Source organism: Ctenopharyngodon idella, chromosome 1 (genome assembly GCF_019924925.1).
Source record: "Ctenopharyngodon idella isolate HZGC_01 chromosome 1, HZGC01, whole genome shotgun sequence".
NCBI lineage: Eukaryota > Metazoa > Chordata > Actinopteri > Cypriniformes > Xenocyprididae > Ctenopharyngodon > Ctenopharyngodon idella.
Genome location: NC_067220.1, coordinates 26,057,366 through 26,084,193, shown reverse-complemented (window position 1 = coordinate 26,084,193; position 26,828 = coordinate 26,057,366). Strand labels below are relative to the sequence as shown.

Genomic DNA, 26,828 nt, shown 5'->3' with positions numbered 1-26,828 from the left:
CAAATGCTCTTGCTGCTTTGCCCAGTTTGCAACAGTTTGCCCCGCAGTACCATCCTTGTCAACTCTTAAACAAGATGCAATTGCCTTTGTCGCTCTGCTGGCTAGGATGAATTAGAAGTCCAAAATGCCCCCTTCACATTCTCATTGGCTATCAGATGTTCTTTATTTTACAGTTGCATGAAAAAGTATGGGAACCACTTGCAGAATCTGTGAAAACTTTTTGAATTTGAAGATCAAGGTAAATTGTACTTAATTTGTCTTCCGGGAAACATGCAAGTATCTTCTGTTGCTTCCGAAGGGCAGTACTAAATGAAAAAAAAAAAAAAAAAAGATTTCAATAAAATAAGAAAAATTTGGACATCTTCATCCGTTCAAAAGTTTTCACCCCCCGGCACTCGGCACCAGTATAAAAGCACACACATCTCAGTCACTCATTGTCTGGCCTTGAATGTGCAAACGGACTCCTTACCTTAACTTGTTGGTGAAGCTTGTAAATCCTGAATGTCTCCTTCATTGATCGCCTTCGTCTTTGTGACTATTACTGTGGAAAAGTGTAAACTCACCATGCTTGACAGAGGTGTGTGCTTCATCCAGATTCTTCAGTCATCATTACCACTCACCGCCTGCCTGTCAAGAAAGAGAATCACAAGTTGTCTGCCATTTACTCACCTGCATTGTCCCATTATTTCATCTGTGCAATATACTACTCTGTTTGGGTTTGCTAATATGTCTGTGAGTATGTTTAAGCTGATAATACCAGTATACAAACTTTAAAAAATAATAATACAGTAGAAAGCTATTACAGCAAGTTGAAAAACAACATACAATAATGATGCTGATTTTTACTACACCAAAACCCTGAAAAATTTGGTTTAACCCTTTGAGCCAAGACAGAGGAAAAATCTGATGCAGGGAACAAAATACCACCAAGCAAGCTAGCAGCAAATGCAAACAGGAAAAAGAAAAAAAAAAATCTAGCCAGTTAGCCAACACTTTTATTAGGAACTGCAACATGACAAGTCAAAGGACACAGTGAAACAATGACTTTTTGTCAGCAGTGTTTGCCAGAAATATGCAAGGAAAACAAAGCACAAATTCCATTGTCATAGTAATTTAAACAAATATATTGAATAACAACAATGCAAAATACACAGCCAAGGCCAGTACAAACTATTTTTGGCCAGTAAATTTACTCAATTTACCAACCATTGGCAATTGTTTTTTTTTTTATTTTAAACCCTGTTCTGTTCCTTTTAAACATCACTGTAAATTTGCTTACATGCATTTGTAAACCTGTACATAATTATTGGCTATGCAAAAAAGATTGCAAAAAATATGATTGTAAAAAGCAGTCCCACCCAACCCTACCGCCCAAGTTTTAGATGTAATAACTATACGATATCTATAACTTTAAAGTATGATTCTTTGTAGTGCATCACATTCAGATTGAGGCAGGAAGTGCTCAAATGCCTTCAGGATTCATCTGTTGATTCAGACATAGATCTCTCTCTTTTCTCTCGAGCAGTGACAAAGTTGAGAAGATCAATGGCTGTCACCACTCCAAACACCATTTGCTTTTGAGTGGAGGATCCATCTGTGAGATCTGAGAGAGAAAAAAAATACAAGAAAAAAAGAAGCAATTAAAAAAAAAAAAACTGCTCATCATCCTCTCAGTGGCTATATGGGCTATATGGGGTCAGGAGAATAAGACCCCATAGATACGGGGTTTAAAAAAATGCCTTTGGCTGCATTCACAATTCTAGGTCAAAGCAAAAAGACAAAAGCATTTTTACACGGAAGAAAAATCCTTTAAAGGGGTCACAACAGGAGGAATCATATATTACTAGTTACCCTTACGGAACAAAATATATGGGAATATACTTCAAAATATAATGCGATCTATTACATTTCCATGTATTATTGTATTCATGTATTCCATGTGCTTATATTTTTCAATATACTGCAATATGTGCATTGACCATATATTGATACATAGAAAATATTTACAAATGAAGACAAAAATAGCATTACATGTAATATTCATAAAGTTTTGTACATATATTGCACGTTCCCATATAATTCTGTATATTCTGTATATTTTCAAATATACCGTTAAATAATTTAATATATTGATCATTCATATATATTTTCTTTGCGTAATGGTTGACTGATGTCTGGGTTTGTCTTTGCCCAGTTTTTGTATTGCCTTTTATTTGTCACAGATCTTTTGAGTTTCTCTGGTTGTTCTGTATTTGAGTTGTCTGCAAATCCTGACAAGAAGACTAATGTAAAGTCAAAAGTTTAAGCAGCGTAAATCAGAATTTCTTACATCTGGGTTAAACTGCATGCATAGCTAATGCGGTTTTGTATTAAAAAAAAAAAAATACATAAGAGCACATTATCCAGTCAATAAAGAATTATTACTCAATATGTCTGCCCATTAGAAACACTCACACTGAATCTGCTCATGGACCACCAGGGCAAAGTGATCAGTTTCCAAGATCCGAGACAGCTTTCCCATATTGTCAGTTAGACGAATCTAAAATAGGCAAAATGGTAAAGTAATGTCAGATGGTTTGATAGAGCAAAAACCATCCTATCTCAAAGTCCTGCACAAGACCCACCTGCTTGAACTGTTTGTAGAGCACTTTGCTGACAGGGTCAGAGGGCTTGACCTTTCCTGCAAGTACAGAAGCAAGCATGTTTCCCAGGGTCACCATACCCAGAATCAACCTGCAGAGAGGAAGCCAAACACAACTGTAACCCAGTCCTCACTCAACTGTGGTGTAATACAGTTTTAACCAGCTTCATTTACATTGACAAATGTTTTAATACAATAGGTACTGGTGAAAATTATGGTGCGGTTGTCACCATTGTAATATGAATTTATTCTAACAAATTAAAATGTTCTTTGTTGCATTTTCACTCACCCAGCTTCATTTACGACAGGTGCCTGGTCAAAGCCCTTTTCTTTCAAGATTTTAATAGTTTTTTGGCATGTGACTGTGGGCAGCACAGTAAGCGGAGCAGAGAGGTTTAGACTTTGCAATTTTAAATTCCACCACCTGGAAGAAATTTATGAAGAAAAATGAAGAATGAACACAGAACCATAAACAAATGAGAGGCTGCCCAGGTTCTAAATACCTAGACTTTGTATATAAATTAAGTATATTGTAAATAAATTAAGTATACATTTAAAATAGTGAAAAATGGTGCTACTGTAGCTTTCAAACAGAGAAGTTGTCATATCCACAATATCTAAAAAAAGTGAAATGTGTTTTCTATGGTTTCAAACAACCTGCTCAAAACCCTTTTAAATGAGATTATAGATTAATTCTTTTCTGTAAACTAAATGTTTCAATATCATCAAAATAAAACCTCAGTTATGGGTCATAGCTGAGACAGATTTTATCTCATAAGTTAAAAAGTGTTCAAAGGACAAGGGCAAGTTGTGTTTAAAATGTTACACATTTAGTAATATCAATATTTGTTATTCAAATTAATGGTTTGATATTTTTGTATAATAAATTGTACATATTTTGCTGTTACATTAATTATTTTGTGTTTTTAATAATCGTTTTACGGTTTAATAAAATAAAATGCACTGAAACAACTTACCCCATATAGTGTGATGTCCTGATCATGTTCTGTTTTTATGACATGTTGTCAAAAAAGTGGCAATGATGGTGGAAATGTTCAATATCTTTTAAAAGTTTTTTACATTGTGATTTATATGTCTATAGAGAAATTTAATTAAACTTAAAATAAATAAATAAATATACCCTAATGAATATTCAACAAATAAAAAGTATGACAAATCGCCCTAGTCTCACCTATACACTCCACTAAATCTTAAATTGACAAAACAATTCTCTCCTCACCAAGGTTTATTCACCATGATGTCCTCCACCGTCAGAAAGCCCTTCTGGAACATCCACTTATCACTCAAGAACTTGGACCTTTAGAATAAATTTCAAACACAAAAAATGATTAGCATTCATATCAAAAACTGAAAAAAAAAAATAAAATAATAATATAGATATATATATATATATATATATATATATACACATATACACACACACACACACACACACTTATGCATTTGGCAGATGCTTTTAACTAAAACAACTTAAAAGTGCATTTAAAGGATTAGTTCACTTTAAAATGAAAATTACCCCAAGTTTTACTCACCCTCAAGCCATCCTAGGTGTATATGACATTCTTCTTTCTGATGAACACAATCATAGTTATATTAAAGGTGCAATGTGTACATTTTAGCAGCATCTAGTGGTGAAGTTGCGAACTGCAACTAATGGCGCACACCCCTCGCACACCTCCCTTTCGGAGAAGCTATGGAGGCCGTCTGGCTGATACGACAAAGATGTCATCGTCTGAGACAGCAGAGAGTACATCAGCCAGTGAAGCAATGAGGTTTCTTCTTACTGCTAACAAAGAACAGTCTCTGCTTCTAATAAACCAGACGACGACTACTACTACTACTTCGTGCGTATTCAACGTAGTGACAATGCAAGCTGCCTCTAAAAACACCAACGAACATAGTGACAAAACATGACCTGTAGAGCACTTTGTCCGTTTAGGGTTACTGTAGACTTGACATGGGGGGGACCCACGGTGTGTGAGATAGAAATGGCTCATTCTAAGGTAATAAAAACATAACGGTTTATTATGTAAGGTTTTTATGCACCACTGAAAATATAGCTATGTGTATTATATTGCATTTCTGTCAATAGATCCTCCCAAATTGTACATACTGCACCTTTAATAAATTTCCTATCTAGCTTCCATCAGACCGCCTTCCGTATTCAACTTAGTTTGTGTAAGAAAAATATCCATATTTAACAAGTTATAAAGTAAAATATCTAGCTTCCGCTAGACTGCCTTCCGTATTCAACTTAGAAGAAAGTGTAATGCCTCACGCAGTTCAAAACGCTTATGCTACGTCCTACTCCTTCCGTATTCAAATTATTTTTCGTAATTTGAATAGGGAAGGCGTAGGATGTAGTGTAAGCGTTTTGAACTGCGAGGCATTTGCACTTTCTTCTAAGTTGAATACGGAAGGCAGTCTAGCGGAAACTAGATATTTTACTTTATAACTTGTTAAATATGGATATTTTTCTTACACAAACGCATCACTTCACTTCAGAAGGCCTTTATTAACCCCTCGAAGCCATGTGGAGTACACGTTTATGATGGATGGATGCACTTTCTTCAGCTTCATACTCCTTGGTCCCGTTCACTGCCATTATAAAGCTTGGATGCGTCAGGATATTTATTAATATAACTCTGATTGTGTTCATTAGAAAGAAGAAAGTCAAATACACTTAGGATGGCTTGAGGGTGAGTAAAGCTTGGGGTAATGTTCATTTTAAAGTGAACTAATCCTTTAAGGTCAAATTTATCAGTTTGTGTTCCCTTGAAGAAACAAACTGAAACTGAATAAGCTTGCAGCCAAATCTTCAAATTAATTTCTCAGACTTCTCAATACATGTAGTTTCGAATCGAGTCTGGTAGAATCACGACACAGCGCTGGCCCTCCTTCAGCTCTTTGGCAAACTTAACTGCAGCCGCTATGGCAGTGCCTGAGCTACCACCTGACAAGAAACAGAGCATTAGACTGATAAACAAAAACAATGTAGCATATACCTTCTACAATAATGATATTACTTCTCATAAACATTAAGCCACAATTTAACATGTTGAAAAATTCATAGACATTTATATAAAGGTGCAATTTAATAAAAGATAATGTGTTTACCACATAACAGCCCTTCATCTCTTATAAGCATTCGGGCCATGGCGAATGATTCCTCGTCGTTGGATTTGTACCATTTGTCAACCAACTGAAATAAACACACAAGAGTTTCAATGTAGTCCTGCATGATTTGTACATGACTGCTTCCCACCAATAGGATGCTGTAAACCAACCCTATACTTCTACTGCTATCTACTGGTAGAAGGACAAAATAGCAACAAATGGAACCAATGAGTGGACTATTGCAACAAACATTCGGATGTCACAGAACAGGGTTCCTCCTTTCCAGGGTCAGATTATCCAGATGAACACATGAGGGGATTATAGTTTGTATAATATTTGATTTTAGAACTTTTACTGCAAGTAACATGTTAAACGAAAACAAAACTAAATACCTTGGATAATGTGTTAATTTATATATTAATAAATATTTGAATAGGAAAAATAAATTAATCAAATAAGTATGTAATCAAGCTTTTTAACCCCATAAAGCCTACTGTATTATATTTGATACATAAATGTAATATTATTAATTTAATATTAATTATATATATATATATATATATATATATATAAAGATTCAATAAACAGAGATCCATTTAAAATCCATTTCATATCAGGCTTTACAGGGTTATGAATCCCTTAAAAATGACTGGTTGGAAAACAAACATGACTTCACCCTCAACTAACAAGTAGATTTTGTTAAACTTTACTTTGAAAATAAAAAATAAATGATCAGTTTAACTATTTAGAGCTTTACACATTAGAATTGTCTATCTAGTAAAAAAAAACTGTCAATTTACATAAAAATACATTAATAATAAATTAATATCTATTTTTCTTCTTTATACAGTATTTAACATGTTAACAAAAGGAACCTTATTGTAAAGTTTTAACAGCAAGTCTAAATTTGAAGGATGAGCTTTCATCATTGGTTTAATTTTTTCTTGATGTTCCACTATCAACTGCAGTGCCTCATCTTTATGTCTCTTTCCAAGTTATACATAAACACGTCTGATAAGACTCTCTCACTGTTGATCTCATCATTAGGTTTTGCACATAGAATGCTTTAACGTATGCAGCAGTGCAGAGATTTTAACTAAAATAATTTGGAGGGCTGCATAAAAATGGTCAAGATCTTGTAGGATACCAGTTGAAGAGCCCTATTATGGACAAATACATTAATTTTAAAGGACATTAGACTTATATTCGAATAACACTACATAATCTAACACTTATGTAGAGTCACTCACAGATCTGTCCAGGACGGTGGGTATAAAGTCATATCCGATGCCCTCCACCTCATACTGGGTTTTATCAGTCCGGTTCAGCTCATCAGGTTCAGCGAGGATCGAGCCCTCTGGGTCCACTGCAACAATCTGGCAAAACACAGACAGACTTCAGATGAGTGAAGACTCATATTCAGTGTTGTCTTGTAACTTTATGCCTTAGTGACTTTTACAGCTGCAATTTATATGACTTCTTATGCATGCAGACTCGGTGGTATTCCCATGATGTGGTTTACTCTTCCAGTTATTCTTTTTCTGGCTTCTTGACATTTTAAAATAAACTAGTACTCTGTTTTTTGTAACAAAACAGGTGAATTAAAAAAAAAAAAAAAAATTACTGTTCATCAGGTTTCAGGGACAATCAGTGTCTACCTTAACATTTGGGCATTTCTCCTTCAATTTGCGAGCAACGCCAGTAATGGTGCCACCTGTGCCAGCTCCTGCCACCAGCATATCTACTTTTCCTGTTGACACAGTTAAGGCAGGTAGAGAGTTAAAGGTACAGTTCACCTCAGTTACTCACTCTCATGTTGTTCCAAACCCATAAGACTGTCATTCATCATAGAAACACAAATTAATATATTTTTAATGAAGTCTGAGAGACATAAAGAGATTGTAAAATGAATCCATATGAATCGAGCGGTTTAATCCAAGTCTTCTGAAGAGAAGCGTCAAGCAAGTATACGGCTCAAATTTGAGTGCTCTATGTACATGAAAAAAAGCCTAAATTAAATCTGTTGATCAAGCGATTGTGTCTCTTCAGAAGACTTGGATTAAACCATTCGATTCATATGAATTTCTTTTACTATCTCTTTATGAATTTTTAGAATCATCATAGTTTTGGGTGAATAGACGTTCAATGTAGGGACAGAAATCTATCAGATTTTATTAAAAGTATCTTTATTTATGTTCCGAAGAAGAACAAAATGTCGGTTACACTTTATTTTAAAGTGTCCTTGTTTCAGTGTAATTAATTATACATTTAAGTATTGACTACTGAGTAATATTAATTAACTATGCACTTACAGGGCCATCCCACTGATGTGACTGCACCGGGCCCTGCGCTTTCAGGGGCCTCTGTGGCAAAACCTCACATGGCTGCAAGCCCCCAACCCCCACCCCCCACAGCCAATCCAATAGAAAGTCCCACAGAAAATGCGAGAGAAATTATACAATTACTACCATCACATTGCTCCAGAATCTCTTCAGCAGTGGTGTCATAATGAGCCAGGGGGTTACTGGGATTGCGATACTGATCCAGGATGTGTGAGTTAGGAATTTCATTCTTCAAGCGCCAAGCCACACCCACATGGGACTCTGGGGAGTCAAACCGCGCACTGGTGGGAGTTCGGACTATCTCAGCACCCAAAGCTCTCAACACGTCAACCTATGATGAGACACTTGTTTAACTTCATCACATTTAACATTCTTGGTGGGCTAAGAAAAATATTTTTTTTTAATAAATCTTACCTTTTCCATACTCATTTTCTCAGGCATAACAATTATGCAGCGATATCCCTTCACTGCTGCAGCCAGTGCAAGACCAATACCTGCATAGAATGCACATATTTGTTAAAGACCTTCAGACCTGAATTTCTTCTTTTTTTTTACGGAGCAAAATTTTTTACCCACTTAATATTTTCTCTTCTGCAATGTAGAAATGAGTCTTAAAAAAAAGTTGTGCCAACTCATTTTTATTAGACATTTTTTTCATGTCCACTACAATGGACACCAAGACTGAAGCAAAATAAAAATTCTCATATTTTAACCATATTTATGAACTAGAGTTCGAAGTTCAAATGTTGAAGATTTTGAAAAGAACATACTGTAACATTGAGCAATGCAATAGGAATGTAGAAAAAAGGTAACATAAGATGAAGTCTCAAAAAAAAAACATCAAGTCTCAAAACAGAATATCAGACTGTAAGTAATAAATTGCCCTGTGTGATTACCTGTATTTCCAGAGGTGGGCTCTATAATGGTGTCTCCAGGTTTGAGGATGCCTTCCCTTTCTGCATCCTCCACCATACGCAGACTGATACGGTCCTTCACACTACCACCAGCATTAAAGTACTCACACTTGGCCACTGCAGACACATATGCAAACAGAACTTAATGACTGTTTTATGTAACATTAAAGCCACATAGCAGGGGAAACTACTTCAGTTGACACAAGTGTATGTTTATTATACTCCCTTGTCTTTCAATTTTTTTTTTTATCTTTCAAGGATTCCAAGTTTGTTAAGTTTCTCATTTGTAACACTCCTTCTGTGATTAAATGGTATTGACTTTTAATTTAATTGATTTACAACTTTAAAAGTAAAAAATATGAATTAATCACTTACAAAGTTCACACTTTAGTCCAAAAGTCTTAGAGATCTTGTTTATGCGGACCATTGGTGTGTCTCCAATCCTGTCCAGGATGTTGGGCAGAATGCTCTCAGCTTTTGCCCTCCAAAGGTAAAAACAAACAAACAAACAAACAAACAAACAAACAAACAAACAAAAAACACTCAAAGTCACTTAAAGGAGTATGCTGTCAAATTTCTGTTGTGAGTTCTTTGACATCTGGTTAAAATCTAGAGCCTGTTAAAATATATAGTAGGAGACTGTTACTAAAAACAATAATAAAAGGAATATATATTTGAAATAATATTATAGTTTCTATATATCTCAAAAAATAATTAAAGTTATGTGTGCTTATGAATACATGCATGAAAGCGCATCTGCTTCACTGTGTGGACACAGTTCTAAAACCTAAAAAATGTATATTCCCTGAAATATCCATAGAGATATCACACACACACACACAAATAATTTTATATATATATATATATATATATATATATAAATATAATTTGTGTGTGTGTGTATATATATATATATATATATATATATATTTTTTTTTTTTTTTTTTTTTTTTTTTTTCCTGTAACAAATATATTGCTTATTGAATATTGCAAAGTCCATTACAGTGGATGCATTTATGTAACACATTTATCTTGCTGATAAGTTTCCTAATATGGAAGTATTCCTGAGAAGTAAAAATAAATGCTTGATTTGTTAGGCTCGGCTTCTTAGCACTTGTTATTTCCCTGTCACTTGATTTAAAGTAGAAATCTTGTTATTTTAGGTTAGAATGCCAAAGTGAGTGATCATCACCTGGGAAAGTATGTGTGAGGGGAATTTTCATGAGACATTCCCAGTTTCCAGGTACATCTGCTTGGCACGTCAGGACGAATCCATTTTGAGTCAGCGGCCCCAGTTTCTCTATTCAGCTGCAGGGGTCTGTCTACAGCATCCGAAACCAACTTGTTCTCTACGCCATTCTTGCCAGTGGTCTTCTTGCCAGCAAAAGGGCAGGCAGGGGTGTCGTTCTCTTTGTTGGAGGGGACTGAAGGCATGATTTCTCTATAGTTCCCTGTGAAGAGTTTTAACGTTTAACCCAGGATAATTTGTTCACAATAGATTTTACATATTGCAGATTAAGCGATTTTGCTGTCTTTACATGGGGAATGAACATAATAAATGTGATTATATGCAAGATACATGATGGAGACATGATAATTTAATCTTAATCAAAAGTAGTTACAGTTCCTACATTATCACCCATTTATTTAGTCAAATGTCCAAAGACTTTGGAGCTGGCATACTTCCAGGCTGTGGAATATGACCAAAACATCAAACCCCACAATGATAAAGTACATAATCCACAGAATTAACAAGAAAGCAACAGATTGATGCAGTGATGACGTATTTTTGTAAGTCAAATAAGACTTTTCCATTGGTTTCTAGATTATTGCAGAAAATAAGCTCTGTGGCCAACATTTTATTCATCATGATAATCTTCAGAAATGAACACAACTTTGAATTTTGAAACCTAAATACAATCACCTGAAGTAAAAAGTTAAACGTAGGCTATAAACGAATGCCACCATCACTAAGCTTCCTTACTATTCCTAACTCTTTTTGTCTTTATTTAAAAAAAAAAAAAAAAAATCTAAAAGTTTGAGTAAGAATAGTTTGCAAGAGCTCGATTATAAAAACAACAAGGCTGTGAAAGTGGACTAGTCAGTAAATGAGTTTTCCTGTTCGACGTGATGACATTTAATCTCCCTGACAACCTCTGTAGTCCCATTTAGCCACTTATTAGCAACTGTCTTTTTCAAAACAAGGGGTTTTACTGATGTATTTTATGTTGTAGAATAAAATGTGAAAATATCTTGAGCTTATGTTAACCACAGACCTTCATTTAACCAAAAACCCAATCAAAAAGACTACTGACTTTGGAACAGTGGAACCGGAACTCGGTTCAGGATTTTGGCCTCTACAAAAATATGTGATTCCTGCACCACTCTATATGGCCCTGTTTACACCTGGTATTAAGATGCGTTTTGGTCAATTGGATCATAAGTAGATGAGAAAGACACATTCCCGTCTACACCTGCTGTTTTAATCCGTCTCTTTTGTTCACTTTCAATTACTTCTGTCTTGATTTCTTTGAGGGGAAGGTCTATGGGCAGGTAAATCTATGGGCTTTTTCAGATCTCCTGATCTAATGGACGAAATAAGCTCACACAATTTACATATGAACGTGACTGGGTATTTTAAATAGGCAAAATGATGGAAAAACACACAGAAAGCAGCAGCTTTCGTTTCTGCTTTAATAGCCGCAAGACAACACCGAACACTGTGAGTGCAAAAATGGACAAGCTCAAAACGTTTTAAACCCCATGTAGCGTCATTCAATTGTGAAACGATCAACCAAAACGCATCTTAATACTAGGTGTAAACAGGGCCTATATCACTTTAATCAAGCAACATCACCACAATGCCATGATGATTTCAGCCTTTAAGGGGTACAGGCCATGTTGATACACTCTAATTCCCCAGATAATTATAACAGTTTATAGCATGAACTTCTTTGAAATTAGAAAATACCAAACAAATCTGACCTCTTGAATACACAGAGCTTAACCATCAGGTAATTCCAGAGTATGAGAACGATTAATAGATAACCCAACAAGCCATGCATATAATATACCAGCTGTTAAAACTTAAGCATCTCCAAGATGAAAAGCATGCTTGACTGCTTTAATGCGAAATGACCACAATACAATGCATGCAAGCTAACATGGTCTTGTGTGTCCAGAAAAAAATGTGTTTGAGGTTGACCCATTCACACAAAAGTGCAGTAAGTTTCAGGTCATATTCATATACACTGCTCAGCCAAAAAGAAAAAAGATGCTGTTTGGATTTATGTTTCTAGCATGTTGTATGTTTGGCAACAGTTCTTCTAATCCTAATTGATGGAGTGTGTAGTTTTTCATTTCTTAAACAAACAGGTAGTAGGATCACACATCATGGCCATATTTCAGGATGACAATGTCAAGATTCATAAGGCTCAAACCGTGAAAGAATGGTTGGGAGGAAGCGTGTAGAATCACTTTCAAACATGAACTGGCACCCATATATGAATATTCCTCTCTCAAAATGTTAAACAGAAATTACTGAACATTAGCATTATCGAACATCTTCCATTATGCTTGATCAAAATTGTACTGCATGGGTATCCCAGAATAGGACACTACAGGACTAGGGTTGCCAAATGTGCAGCCTTCCTCTATTTTTAAAGAGCACAAATTTTCAATTAAGTGATTTTTTTTTTTTTTTTTTTTTTTAATGGTTCAACCAAAAGCCAATATTCTGCTAGTCTAAACATGTATACTGGATACTATGATTAATGGAAATATTAGTCGTGCTTATTATTACAATATTTACATAAGTGTGTCAGCAGAAATAGACACATTAATTAATTAAAAAAAAAAAAAAAAAAAGTGTTCTGTATATATAATCCATGCCTGCCCTGTATGGAAATATTGTGTAAAGACTAATAACAATAATGTATTGTTTTTTGCTACTATGTAAAAAAAAAAAAAATCCTAAATCCATTTTATGTCACAGGGCTGTTTTTGTCACACAAACCTGGCAACCTAAGACGCACGAGCGACGAGTATGGGGAAGTTTAATGTGTGTCCATGTGCTCTAAGAAATAAGCCTAGTAACTCTTTCAACTAAAAACTTTCACTTCAGACCCCATCCAGGCAGAGTTTCTTGCATATGCTCTCTTTCCACAAAACACTCCTATAGGACTTGCAGAAAAAAAAAAAAAAAAACTTTAAATACAAATCTGTTCGAGCACGAGGCAGCCATTCATGTAGGCTACCTGCAAAAAAAAAAAAAAAAAAAAAAAAAAAAAAACCTTTAATAATTGTGACCGTTTTTGTGATTTATCATCAGACTATCTATTTTAGTGAATTCGTAAAACACTGTCGGTTTTGATGGAACTGGCGTACTGTGTTATAAAGAAATTTTCGCAGTTATTATCAAATCTCATTTCCTGGTCTGCTAAGCACAAGGGATTTTGATAATTACATACTAATAAAAACAAACAAACCCTAATATTTAAACAGAATTTTAATATACATTAAATTATATTCACAAATATATAAACTTTATTTTCTGTCTCTTTGTCACAAATATATCGCTGATGGAATATTGCACAAGTCTACTACAGCTATCCAACGAATAAAATACACATTTACCTTGCTGATAAGTGCGCCGATCGTCCACTTTAACAGCTGTACATACAGAAGTACCTGTGTCACGTCATTTATATGAACGTGGGTTGATCACTTATTTGGGAATTGGCCATGTGTTGGCGCTCAATCTGATTGGCTGGAAGGAGGGCGTCTGTCGTTTGCTCTCCTATCAGAAGCTGGGACATGTCCAACATTTTATACAAACATCTTGAGTGAAACATTTGGAAACAACTTATTACACAAGGTAGCTTTGTGTTTGAAAACACCTGAAATGTAAAATATCTTACATTTTAAGGCAAACTTCTCTCACGTGAGAATGATAAATTGACAAAACTTACGTTTTTTTTTTTTTTTTTATTAAAATGTGATGCATTCTAGCTACTGTCACCATGAATCGTGGCAGCAGGTTTTATGATGTTTGAGATAATACAATAATGACTTTTTTTTTTTTTTTACGATACACTCATGATTTGCAACACTATCCATACCTATACTACAAAAACAAACATACTTCCTGACCTTGATGTAGTGCTATTGTCTCCAAACTGATACCACTGCATTTTATGGACAAACACATAACCAATGAATAATGAACTTCAGTGTGACACATCCCTTCACACCCACAACATTTCACTGATGGCCTGCAGGACTGAATAATGATGACTAAGCTTTTAACAGTCCAAAACATATAAACAGTAAACTTGTGACAGAGACAATTTATAAAAATTCACTTTTATTGAGAAACAAAATTTATAATTGTACACTTAAAAAAATGTAAAGAAACACAAAGGGACAAACAAAAGGGCTTCAAGCATGTAACAAGATGACATCTGATGTTTCAAACAAGTGCTGGTCATTGATTGAAGACAATAAAACATAGGCATCAAAACTGTGTCATGGCTCAAAATCTTCCAGAACGTTCCCGATCTCTTGATCTCCTCCTCTCACGTTCACGACCTCCACGGCTACGATCCCGTGAACGAGAACGTCTTTCACGAGACCTTGACCGAGAACGATGTCTAATGGAAAGAAAATTCATTTCTGTTACAACAAAAATGCCAACTACAATTAAAGGGACTGGTCTGGTCTTTGATAAAGAAGGTTTTCAGTACCTTTTCCTACGACGTCCATAAAGCTCTCTCCTCAGTTCTCGAGAAATGGGTTTCAAGTGCATGAAATTACAGAAACCGCCTCTAGTGCACTCCCTGTGGTGAGACGAAGTAGAGCACAAAACATTGTTATTAGAGCATAAAACCTCTTTTTTTCCCATTTCATGGAATTCATGTAGACAGTTTTGCTTTTACTGTTGAGGAAAACACTAGTATTAGGGTTACATCACTAAGGTACCCACTTAGGCACATAAAGTGAGAGAATGACAACAGGACCACAACCATCATAGACATTGACGCGGATAAGAGTATATTTTAAAATATATTTGCAAAAAGTTCAAGTTGATTGCTTTGTGAAAATTGTAGTTCTGTTACAGTTCCATTTTCCCTTAAATGCTTTAATTATGAATTATTTAATTAATAAAGACACCCCACCCCCCAACATACACACACAGTCTTAAAAAGATTCAATCAGTCATGCCTTAAAAAGTGACGTATTATAGTAAAATGTTTTGTGAGACACTGACCCCATTTCATATTGTCTGCAGCAGGCTTCTCTGAAGTCTGTAACTGGAGAAAGCTCTGCATGTATCGGCTGGCCATTAAACCAGCGATTATTCAAGTCCAATACAGCCTTTTCAGCATCCTCTTCCCGCCGAAACTGTTCAGACAATAAAACAGAATAAATGGTTTAACGTTTCCTAGCCTAATTTGAACGCAGGCTGTTACAGTTCCATACGAAATACTGAAATTAAATGTTCTATAAAGTGGCCCCTTAATTCAAGAAAATGTCACAAAAAACATTAATAAACACATTTTCAAGTCTACCTTCACATAAACATTTCCAACCAAATGATCACCAAGGTTATCACACACATTCATCTCCTCGACCTCTCCATATTTCTCCTCCATTTCTGTAAAGACTTCCTGTTGAAATCATAAACAATGAGCATTACAAAATATAGGAGTAACTACTTCAAGGGATAGTTCATTCAAAAAATAAATTTTGCCATCATTTAAACCTGTATGAGTTACTTTCTTCTTTGTAGATATCTAACAGAAAATATCTAACATTCTTTAAAAAGTCTTTTTTTGTTCCACAGAAGAAATAAAGTCTTTCTTTTTCCAGTTTTGGAAGGACATGAGTGTGAGTAAACGATTACAATTTATTTTTGGGTGAACTCTCACTTTCATTTAACTACTGATTCTTATCAAGTATTACGAAGTATTATAAAATATATTATAAACAACATAAGAATGTTGACAAAATAATTTAAAAAATGTTTTATGTAAAAAGATTTTTGGAAAAAAAAAAAAAAAAAAAAAAAAAATAATAAGGAAGACCTACTGTAAAATACACCACTCAGAGCTCTACAACTAAAAACCTTGTGTTGCCAGGTCTTCTCCATCACCCAACCAGCATGGCTTTTAATGGCTTCATCTAAGTGTAAATATTAGCCTTGTCCTTGTTGGGACATCGCATTAAGGAGATGTTAGATGTGCACATTAATATTAAATGTGTTTGTTTACTTATGTGTGGGATTTTGACCCTTGGAACATCAAGTCAATTCTAAATCAGGTCCACTGGTCTAATAAAGCCAAAAAGCTCACCCATGATGAGAACTCACCTCAAAAAACTCATCATAATGTTCCTGCATTTCCACATCACTAACAGCACCTAGCAACAATTTTTAAAATACAATTAGAACACAGCAAAGTGTATCAGAGAGCAAGATATTTTGATATATAGCCCCCATATATAGCATGCAAATAAGAAATAATTACATAATAATATATGATCTGTTGATCATCAGACTTGATATTGAATTTACTATGACATTTATTTATTACTTTTATTAACATTTTGAACTGAGAATTCAGAGAGGAAGCAAATTCATGTCAGGCACAGTAAGCCTTTGTATTTGTTAGTTTTTCATTAATCATAATATAGGTCAAAGACAAGTTTGTTCCCTTGATAAACAACTTTACATCTGATTATAGGTTTCACTGTTATACATTACTCATAAAATTCCCAAGCAAATGTTTTTAAGTGTGTTGTATACTTGGGGATATAAAGTGTCTGCAAAATCTAAATCCTGAACAAAATACACCTTCATTATACGTCTAAACATACGGCCATGGAACAATAACCACAGTATTTTAGAAGTATTTGTGAAAAGTGCATTTTCTGAAAAGGGACTAAATAATTGCACATTGTTATGGATGCTTTTGATATGTGCCAGTCGTAAAGAAATAATCAATGCCGCAGACTCCTGCAAGCAAGTGGGGGGACAACTTACAGTGTAAACCATCAGCAGACTGGGCAGAGTTTTGAGGGTTACGGTATATGTTCATGAGGACAATAGTCTGAAATACAAAATGTGCATTTTTGAAAAACAAACTCTAAGACTGTTTAGCATCCAGGTCTATAGACCACATGGGATATCAACATTATAAATTAGGCAATTAATGAAAACAAGTGAATTGGGAAGAGTGGGGTCAGCAGGACAGGTCAGAGATCCTTCCAAAATGAAAAGAGAACCTGTACGTAAAGGTCTCAGGTCTTTGATGAAGCAGAAGAGTATCTTCTGTAAACAATAATGTAAATATATACAGCTTATTTAAAACATTTTAAACAAGGGCCAAGACATCTGCTTTTTTCAAAGTACTGAGTCCTTTTCTGGAGGGAAATAAATATGAGTGGCACTGGAGTCTGCACTCATACTTACCTTGACATTAAACAAAAAAATCAGCTCTGCTAGGCAGGAATCAACACAAACCCATCACCTCTTTTACCCCTTTTCCATCAATATGTTGCTGGTTTTCGTGCAATCTGGGAGCCTGTCACAAACTAGCCCAAAAGTCAAATGTGACGAAATGGGTCTTATATGGCTGGGCATTCAGCATTTCTGTCCATAACTCCTACTCTTTGTTTTTTTTGTTTTGTTTTTTGCAAGCTCTCTAATTTCTCTTGTATCTCTGTAGAAGAACATATTGCAATTACAGCACACGTCACCTACGCAAATCACTGCTGAACGCTTTTGCTATCAGACATTTTTGTTTATTTATTGCATGCACAATTACAAGCTGCTACATACCGCGAGCATTAACGCAGTAGCTAGACAACTTATTGATGTTTTTGTTGTTGTTTAGGAAACTTTACCTAATGAGAAAACATTTTCCCTGCCTGTGGCTCCCTGATGTAATTGGTTCCTGGGGCCTCATTTATAAAACACGCATTTATCCTAAATTCCATGGATTTCATCCTACATCAAAAGTGAGGAACAAATCAGGATTTATAAAGGCAAAAAATGACGTATTCGTATGCCTTCGGCAACTGAAGAGTATGTGTATAACTTTTTGCATCCATGTATACCAGGAATTAATATAGTCCAAGTCCAACATTGTTTATTAAAATGTAAATATAAAAATGTAAAGTTAAATAGACAATCACAATATGCATTAATATAAGCATATGCACAAATGAGCAGCTGCTTTGTAATAAATTATGTCAAACAAATTAATTCATTAAAGGATTAGTTCACTTTAAAATGAAAATTACCCCAAGCTTTACTCACCCTCAAGCCATCCTAGGTGTATATGACTTTCTTCTTTCTGAAGAACACAATCGGAGTTATATTTATAAATAACCGCTTTCCGTATTCAACTTGGGAAGAAAAAAAGTGTAACATTTTGCAGTTCAAAATGCTTACGCAACGTCAGCTACGTTTTTTCCGTAATTTGAAAAGGGAAGCCATAGGACGTAGCGTAAGCGTTTTGAACTGTGAGATATTTACACTTTCTTCGTAAGTTGAATACGGAAGGCGGTCTGGCAGAAGCTAGATATTTTACTTCATAACTTGTTAAATATGGATATTTTTCATTTTAAAGTGAGTTAATCCTTTAATTATAATGACTTCCTGAAAAAATGATGGTCTCTATGGGGGTCCACAGAAAGAAAATTTTGTACATTTCGAAGTTAAATGCATCTGGTGCACTTTTTGAGAGAAATATTAAGAGCCTAAACCCAATTTCAGTGACCAAATTGAACAGAGTAAAAAGTATTTGGATTGATTTGTACCTGGACTTAGTGGACTCAAACCTCTCTTTGGTTGTGATATAGTGTAGCCCACATTACACTTACACTGGTGTTTTTAGGAAGCAAAACCAATTTGAATATAATAATAATCAAGTTTTATAGATTAGACTATAGCAGGGCTGCCACCGTCTAGGTAATTAATGGGAAACACTGTATATATGCTTGATGATGAGTGCCATACTTCTTCTGAACTATAAAGGGATATTTGTGAAATAAATCATTCATAGGATTATTTAGGAAATTGTTGTACGTTCAGGTTTAGGATCATTCTATGCACTTTAATAATGAGACCTCTGGTTCCAGATCAGAAAGTTTTTAAGGATGGTGCAGTACCAGTTTTTCTAAACCAAAACTGCATTTTCTTTTGTGGAAACGTATAAAAATGTTAAAAAATGGGAATCATGTCGGTGGAAAAGGGGCATCAAACACTTGCCTGGACATTCGCATATTAAGGGACAAAACAGCAAATCTAAAACACAATTACTGTTTGATAGAAATAGCACTGAGGTTTACAATAAGGTTTTACTTTTGTGTGTAATGTACTAAAGTACAGTAGTGGTCCAGAGGATCAGTGCTGAGGCTGCCTCTTCATCAACACTGCAAGAGTTTTATCTCATTTTTCTGTGATTAAAATGGGGATTTCTTGCTTACCCCACAAGCTAGCATTATCTCATGGAAAAGCGGGACTTACAGCGAGAGGCGTCGGCCGTCTGTGCACTGTTTTGGGGGTTACGGTAGATGTTTTGAATCAAGATGGTCTGCAAAGGGAGAAATTAAAATATGTATATAAATAATTCCCAATTGGCTATTTAAAAAAAAAAAAAGAGCTGCACATGCAAACGGCTGAGGCAGTTGTCTTTGTGCATCCAATAGACTGAAATTTGGAAGGACCACTATTCACCCCCCAAAAAAACAAAACAAAACAGAAAACATCCTGCTGACTACAACCAGTGTACTGGAGAGGAATTGTTGTGGCAAAAAAAAAGCCTGGTAAAAAGCAGACCATTTAGATGATATAGTCATCTTATTATTAAGCCAAGATGCACTTCCTTTGGTAAGTCTGAGATACTACAATAGATTTCCCAACACTCATAGATCAGATCTCAGGCGCTTTAAGACAAAACAGTCCTAAACGCTTCTGAAACCATGAATGAATTATGAACTACAAATTACTCTGTACATCAAATGTCATGAATGTGTTGCGTGACTGAAAGGCAGTCTGCAAAGTAAAATTGATTACGTGTCAGTTACATTACAATGCAGCACTATATCAAATACCAAGAGCAACATACATGTAAAATTGAACATGCAAATACAGGGCTACTTTCAGTTAAACTGAACTTTGCATCAAAAGTGTGCCAAGAAATGACTGTGAGCAGGGCCGTTTCTGACCATTTTCGCATGCTAGGCAAGATCCTCATTGGTTTTTTCACTTTCAGTAATGCAAAAATAGCCTATTATTTTTCAATGAAATGTAAACATGCAATATTATAACACTCAAATTAGCCCAATATTAAATTATTGTTTTGTAATATTACTTGACATTCTAAGGCCTGGTTTCACAGACAGGGCTTAGATTAAGCCAGGATTAGGCCTTAGTTCAATTAGGACATTTAAGTAGCTTTTATAAACGTACCCTAGAAAAAAACTTTACTGGTGCGCATGTTGAGACAAAACATTAACACTGGCATATTTTAAGATTTGTCAGTGCAAGTTGCTTTGTTGCAGTTGAAACAGCTCAAACATGCATTTTAGTCTAGGACTAGCTTAAGCCTTGTCTGTGAAACCGGGGGTCTGTAAATTAAATTAATAAAAAAACAAATCACATAGGCTACTAATGCCTTTCGTTACACAAATATGCATTTAGTAAACCTTTCCTTATAATTCTGTGAACAAAACAATTTTTTTTTAAAATAATATTTAAAAACTATAAAACTATTTAATACCAATATTCAGCTGCTTAACTTAACACATGGTGAATTTTTGCTAAAATTAAAGTGGTTGAGGCACTCATTGGGGCCTCCTCCAGCTGGTGGCCCCATGGCAATCGCCTAGTTCCTCTATGGCTAGAAACGGCCCTGTGAGAGTAATTTTTTAATTAATTTACATATTTAATGTAATGTAAATGTAACACAAAATTCAAATATATATTTCTTTCATACTAACATTCTACATTGGAAACAAATAAAGTATTGTTTCACTTTAAACATAACAAAAACAATTCTACAGAGGTGAAAACTAACACATAAAAAAGTAAAGTTTGAGGTGTAAACATACCTGACTGAAAGTTGGTTTATTGTGTAATCTAGAGCACCGATCTCCATGACGACAAGCTCCAATTTTGAAATAAAATGAGCAATTGACCCTGGAAATAAGAAAAGGGACAGACTGTTTAAACTGTGACACGTACATGTATGTATCGACAATGACATAAATGTAACAAGATCAGACAGTGTCAGATTCTAACATTATAAAAGACACATATATTCATATTTCAATCCCAATTATTGAAACCCTACATAAACCAATTTTTTCCATTCAATGAATGTTGTTTGTACATCAGATATTTATTTAAAGAACGCTTTATGAAATTGGCGCCAGTGTCTGGTTTCACTGCTTTAACCTGCAGCATGAGCACTGCGGATGCTTTATGTCTCACACAAAAACATTGTTTTGTGTTCAGTACGTATGCAAACACTCAGCAGACAGTTCGTATAAGTGTGTTATATTACAAATTAATTAATACTGCACTGCTGGAACAAAATAATTCAATATAGCTTACTTGTCTTTTTCTGTACCAAAAATGGACGCAAGATACTCCGCCATCTCGAACGGCCCAATTCGGCTACGAATCTGCGATCTACGTCATTATGACTGAACTTCCGGCTTCGCGAGCGCGCACACATGTCCACCTGTAGATGTCACGAGAAATAACATTATTGCTCAACATTATTCAGAAACCATCCATCTGCTCAGTCGTCAATTTATTACTATAATCCAATCTTATTTGCACTTACATTAAAATGTCTCTTAATTTGTCAGTTGTTTTTCTTCTACACCTACTGAAAGCATGATAGATGTTACCAGAGCCACTGCCACACACGGGAGCCTTCAATCTTGCTCAGCAATGCACAGCGAGATCCAAACAGGAGACCCGATGCTGTTCTGTTTCAGTGGAAGTTAGTAAAGGAGATGCCTCAGTACGATTATGTTATGATTTATGAATTATTTAGGCACTATCCACACTCTGCCAATGGTTTTTATAGAATAGCAAGTACATGAACTATATAACCATGTATAAAGAGTTTTAACAAAATGAAAAATAAATAAATACATTTTCTAGATAGACTACACAGTATTACACAATGACATGAGAGGAGATTAATGCCTGTACAATTGAATAGTTTTCTGTTACTCTCTGCCAACGATCGCTGACTGTAGTCAAGCTCTTAGATGGCGCCAGGGTCTTAGAATATGATTGGCTTACAAGGGGCACGTGGTCGAGTCGCGAAAGACTGCCATCTCCTCCTTAAAACAATCTCTGATTCTACTGACGCTCATGTTAGGGGACGGTATGAGTGGTGAGAAGTGCAACTAAACTATGCTGTCGTTTTAATGTATAATACGTTTAATTATTGGTTATAGTACGCATGTTGTTGTTTAAAGAGTACTCCTGCTCCTTTCTTTGAAATTACTAGATAACGTACTTCATTTACATGTATTATCGCTAAATTATTCACTTCCTATCCACTGCTGCATATGAATACATAAATGTTTACTCGTGATTGAAATAAACCTTTCTCATTAACAGGTACAGAAATAGATTCCATTAACTAGTCGCCGCTTCATAATGGTACGTCTTACACTTATGTGTTCTGTTACTAGTATCTCAGGTAACACTTTATAATAAGGTTGCATTTGTTATTAGTTAACTACATTAGTTAACATGACACTAACAATGAACAATACTTATACAACATTTATTAATCTAATGTTAATCTCAGCATTTACTTATACATTATTAAAAGTTGTATATGTTAACATTAGTTAATGCACTGTGAACTAACATGAATGTTTAACTAACATTAACTAACATTAACAAAGGTTAAGTGCTGCAAAAAATATATTGTTTATTGTTCGTTCATGCTAGTTAATGGATTAACCAATTTTATCAAATAAGACCTTATTGTAAAGTTTTTCAGAATTTCATCAATATTATGATACAGTCATTCAAGGCTGTATGATTGGTTCTAAATTTAACACAGAGTGACCATTCCAAGAACTCTGTATACTCATAAGAAGTCAACATTAACAGCATTTGTTATGTTACAGGCCAGTCAGGGTGATGGGGAGGTGTGGTATGCCCATCCAGTTTATGCCCGCTATTGGCAGCACTACCAGCAGGCCATGAACTGGCACCAGAGGCACAAGCGGGCATACAGGAAAGCTTTGGAGGTTGGCTACTTCCAGGCACTGTATTCCATGTACCCCCCTGCCATGCAGCGCTACTCAGACTGGCATGCAGATGAGAGATGGAGGAACAATCACAGAGATGGAGCGACCGGTAGAGAAGAAAAAAGGGAGAATGAGGTCACCGATTCAGACAGTGAGATGGAGGAGGAGAGTTCGGATGAGAGCCAGATTGAGTGTGACATCAGCAACATGGACATCTCGGAAGAGCTGCGACAATACTTTGCCCAGACAGAGCGACACAGGCAGGAGCTCAGTAAGTGTTTAACAGCATATGTGGAAACTTTTATTAAAACTGACTATGGGTCCTCTCTTTTGAGCTACATTATTGAATAATAATAATAATAATTAATGTTTATGTGGTGCCTTTGAGGATCTAAAGGTTGCTTTACAAAGGATATCCTTTATCATTTATTTACCAAGGTTGAAAACTCATTGATATAATAAAAATCTCCTTTACAAGAGTGACCTGGTCAAGAAGGCAGCAACAATTTGTGAAAATTAGAAAATATTGCAAAATATTAGAAAAACAGACTGAAGATACAGAAAACCCAAAGTCTTCTCTTCTCAAATTTGATTTGCTTAGATGTTTCTTTTATGTGAGGAACTGATGGATGAGAGCTTGAGAGGAGCAGTAGTGTTGTGCCAGGTTCATTATACCAGAATGTCCCCACTGTCATGCAGTCTCTGCACCCTGGCCATCTGTTTTACTCACTAAGCCTGCTTAAAGGAGAGATGCGCCCTAATAATTCATTTTAATAATTGTGGGATTATTCATTGTTGAATACTGAACTGATGGTATACTGAGCCGGCGTTCTGACGTAGAACCTGTAAACGCTGAATGTAAATAGCATAGGTGAATGACATGGGAGAGACGAATTTGTTGAATAAAGTCGTTATTTTTGTTTTGTTTTTGCGCACAAAAAGTATTCTCATCTCTTCATAACATTAAGCTTGAACCACTTTTGTCACGTTAACTATTTTAACAATGTCTTTACTACTTTTCTGGACCTTAAATGACAGTAATTATGTTGCTTTCTATGGGGGATAAAAAACCTCTTGGATTTCATCAAAAATACCTTAATTTGTGTTCTGAAGATGAACAAAGGTCTTATGGGTTTGGTATGACATGAGAGTGAGTACTTAATGACAGAAATTTCATTTTTGGGTGAACTAACCCTTTAAGCCTTGTTATGTGCTTGTCCTTCAGACAAGTAAATTCTGCCATTCGCTTGTCCAGGTAAAAAAGTTACTTGTCTGGACAGCTTTTGTTTATTGTTTTCTTATTCTTAAGTGTTTAGGCGAACCCTTCACGAACGCTCGGTCACAGTGTTTCATTTACTGTTGGTTACCAATACCACCGTAATCTGCTTGAACAACTTGATGGAAACAGCTAATTTGGATTTTTTTTCTTTCTTTTTTTTTTTTTTTTTTTTAACTTTGAAAAGATTCGTTTCATGTTTGGATGGAAACCCAGTTAATGAGGTCTAAAACAGTTCTAAAGCAGGAGGATGGGGGCCACAAGGGGGCCTTTGTGAACTTCAAAAGGGGACCTAATAGAAGTCTTAAAATAATTTAATACGAAATAAACATACAAACTAGTCCACATTAAATAAGGGTTCACTTAAAATAAGCATGTTTGTGCCAGCCACAATTAGTGGCTGCCAGTTTTGCTAAGTTGCCAGTTTTCCTAGTATTATTCCTGTTTCAGGAAGTTTCAGTGTTTTTTTTATTTTTTTATTTATTTTTTTTTTTAGGGCATTTTTGTTTACTTTATGATTTTGGTACTATCTTTGGTTGCCACTTAATGTCTGATATAAAACCAAAAATGAAAATTCTGTCATCATTAATGAACTGTATAAATTTTTTGTTCTGCTATTAAGATATTTTGAAGAATGTTTGTAACAGGACAGTTGTGGGGCACCATCGACTTCCATAGTATGGGAAAAAAAATACTATGGAAGTCAATGGTGCCTCACAACTGGTTGGTTACAAACATTCTTCAAAATATCTTCCTTTGTGTTCAGCAGAATAAAGAAATTTATACAGGTTTTAGAATGAATTAAGGGTGAGTAAATGATTACAGAAATGTCATTTTTGGGTGAACTATCCCTTTAAATGATCCTAGTCATGACAATACTTCTTTCTCTGCTATGTAGAGAAACAACAGCAGATGGAGGCAGAGCAGCATGACTCTTATGTACTGGCTGACCAAGACTTACACAGAGTTTCCTGGCGCAGCAGCCTGCCTCCCTCAGAGCGTCCAGGAGAGAGGAGGACCTCAGAAATGAAGAAGCTGTATGGTAAAGATGCAGCAAAGATTCAGGGGATGGAAACAGCCATGCAGCTCACCTTTGATCGCAACTGTGACAAAAAGCAGCCCAAGTACTGGCCTGTTATACCACTAAACCTGTAGGATGATCAGACTCCATCAATAGTATGCCTGACATGACAGGATGATGAACCTGTTTTCTGAACTGATCAGAGACTGTTTGGATTCTGTTGTACTGACTGTACTGCAGTGTTGTCCTCAAGGATGCTGATTTGATACCTTTCTCATTTATAACACAAACACTTGTTAGGTCCTTACAAACAAATATAGCACTCAGAGAGTACATTTAATAAATATCCAATTCGGTTCAAATATTCAGACATGATCAGTAAAAGTCATTTACACTCACTTTCTTTTGAGGTATCTGTACATTTGTCTGTATGTAGTGGTATCCACAGATGACACGGTTCTATTTTCTTTAAGTTTCTCATATATGTAAACGATGGAGACACTGCTTAGGTTTCAGTGCCGTTCTTCTCATGTAGTCATTTCTCCCTAACTAGGTCATTGCCTCCCCCACAGTCTTTGGTTAATGTGTTTTGTCTGTCTCTTCTTTTTGCATCTCAGATGAGCACTTGAGAGCGTGCTTGCTGGCTTATTCTCTGGTGCAGTTTTTACATGCAGAATTCTCTTTTTTTAATGCATTGTTAATTGAGATTTGATTGATTAATAAATGTATTGCATTTAAATATGTGTGGGTGTGGCAGTTTGTATGGTGTATTTAATGCTTGTTGTGTTTTAGAGATGATACTCGTATCGGACAGTTCTTCAAATAAAAAACAAACAACAGATCTTTTGCCCATTTACACTTGTTTTTAACATCCATCTCAGGAGATCAAATTAAAAAGATTGCCGTTTTTGCTGTTTCCTGTGACCACTTTTGAATAGATTTTGAGGGAAGAGCCTCTGATTTTGTGGCTACAAACATCACTTAAGTTACTGCATGTTGATAAAGTTCAAAAAGTAAAAAAAGTTTATATGTGGTTGCTTCCGAAATCAATTAAAACAATTAATTAAAATGTGTGTTTTTTTGTTTTTTTTCTGTTTTTCGTTTTAAGTGAGGTTGATGTTTTGCTCATTATTTTTGTCAAGAACTTTACTGTACTTCACATAATGTTAATCATTAGTTAAGAACTAGGTTCTTAAATTAA

At 35.3% G+C, this 26,828-nt stretch overlaps 3 protein-coding genes across 8 annotated transcripts; 1 reads left to right on the top strand and 2 right to left on the bottom strand.

Annotated features, from left to right (window-relative positions):
• Positions 1-977: 977 nt before the first annotated feature.
• Positions 978-13,806, bottom strand: cbsa (cystathionine beta-synthase a). The gene is made up of 15 exons (XM_051889812.1): positions 13,671-13,806; positions 10,228-10,486; positions 9,411-9,517; positions 9,018-9,152; positions 8,536-8,615; positions 8,248-8,452; positions 7,438-7,529; positions 7,030-7,155; positions 5,780-5,864; positions 5,510-5,615; positions 3,882-3,959; positions 2,931-3,065; positions 2,625-2,733; positions 2,455-2,539; positions 978-1,603 (listed from the first exon to the last, which is right to left on the bottom strand). The coding sequence occupies exons 2-15, from the start codon at positions 10,467-10,469 to the stop codon at positions 1,473-1,475; spliced, it is 1,716 nt and encodes a 571-aa protein (XP_051745772.1). The 5' UTR covers positions 10,470-10,486; positions 13,671-13,806; the 3' UTR covers positions 978-1,472.
• Positions 13,807-14,380: 574 nt separating this feature from the next.
• On the bottom strand, positions 14,381-22,393 carry LOC127510243 (splicing factor U2AF 35 kDa subunit). Of its 6 annotated transcripts, none has more exons than XM_051889835.1 (10): positions 22,270-22,393; positions 21,893-22,040; positions 21,658-21,787; positions 21,153-21,240; positions 19,567-19,633; positions 16,405-16,454; positions 15,653-15,703; positions 15,304-15,437; positions 14,780-14,872; positions 14,381-14,686 (listed from the first exon to the last, which is right to left on the bottom strand). In XM_051889835.1, exons 3-10 carry the CDS (start codon positions 21,699-21,701, stop codon positions 14,569-14,571), a joined length of 645 nt encoding a protein of 214 aa, XP_051745795.1. In that variant the 5' UTR covers positions 21,702-21,787; positions 21,893-22,040; positions 22,270-22,393; the 3' UTR covers positions 14,381-14,568. The 6 variants fall into 6 exon arrangements, with proteins under 6 accessions (XP_051745795.1, XP_051745794.1, XP_051745792.1 ...); XM_051889834.1 differs by lacking the exon at positions 19,567-19,633 and adding an exon at positions 17,077-17,143 and having other exon boundaries at positions 22,270-22,392; XM_051889832.1 differs by having other exon boundaries at positions 15,605-15,703; positions 22,270-22,386.
• Positions 22,343-26,468, top strand: gemin8 (gem (nuclear organelle) associated protein 8). The gene is made up of 4 exons (XM_051889837.1): positions 22,343-22,456; positions 22,687-22,728; positions 23,208-23,601; positions 25,505-26,468. Exons 2-4 carry the CDS (start codon positions 22,726-22,728, stop codon positions 25,759-25,761), a joined length of 654 nt encoding a protein of 217 aa, XP_051745797.1. The 5' UTR covers positions 22,343-22,456; positions 22,687-22,725; the 3' UTR covers positions 25,762-26,468.
• The last annotated feature ends 360 nt before the right edge of the window (positions 26,469-26,828 follow it).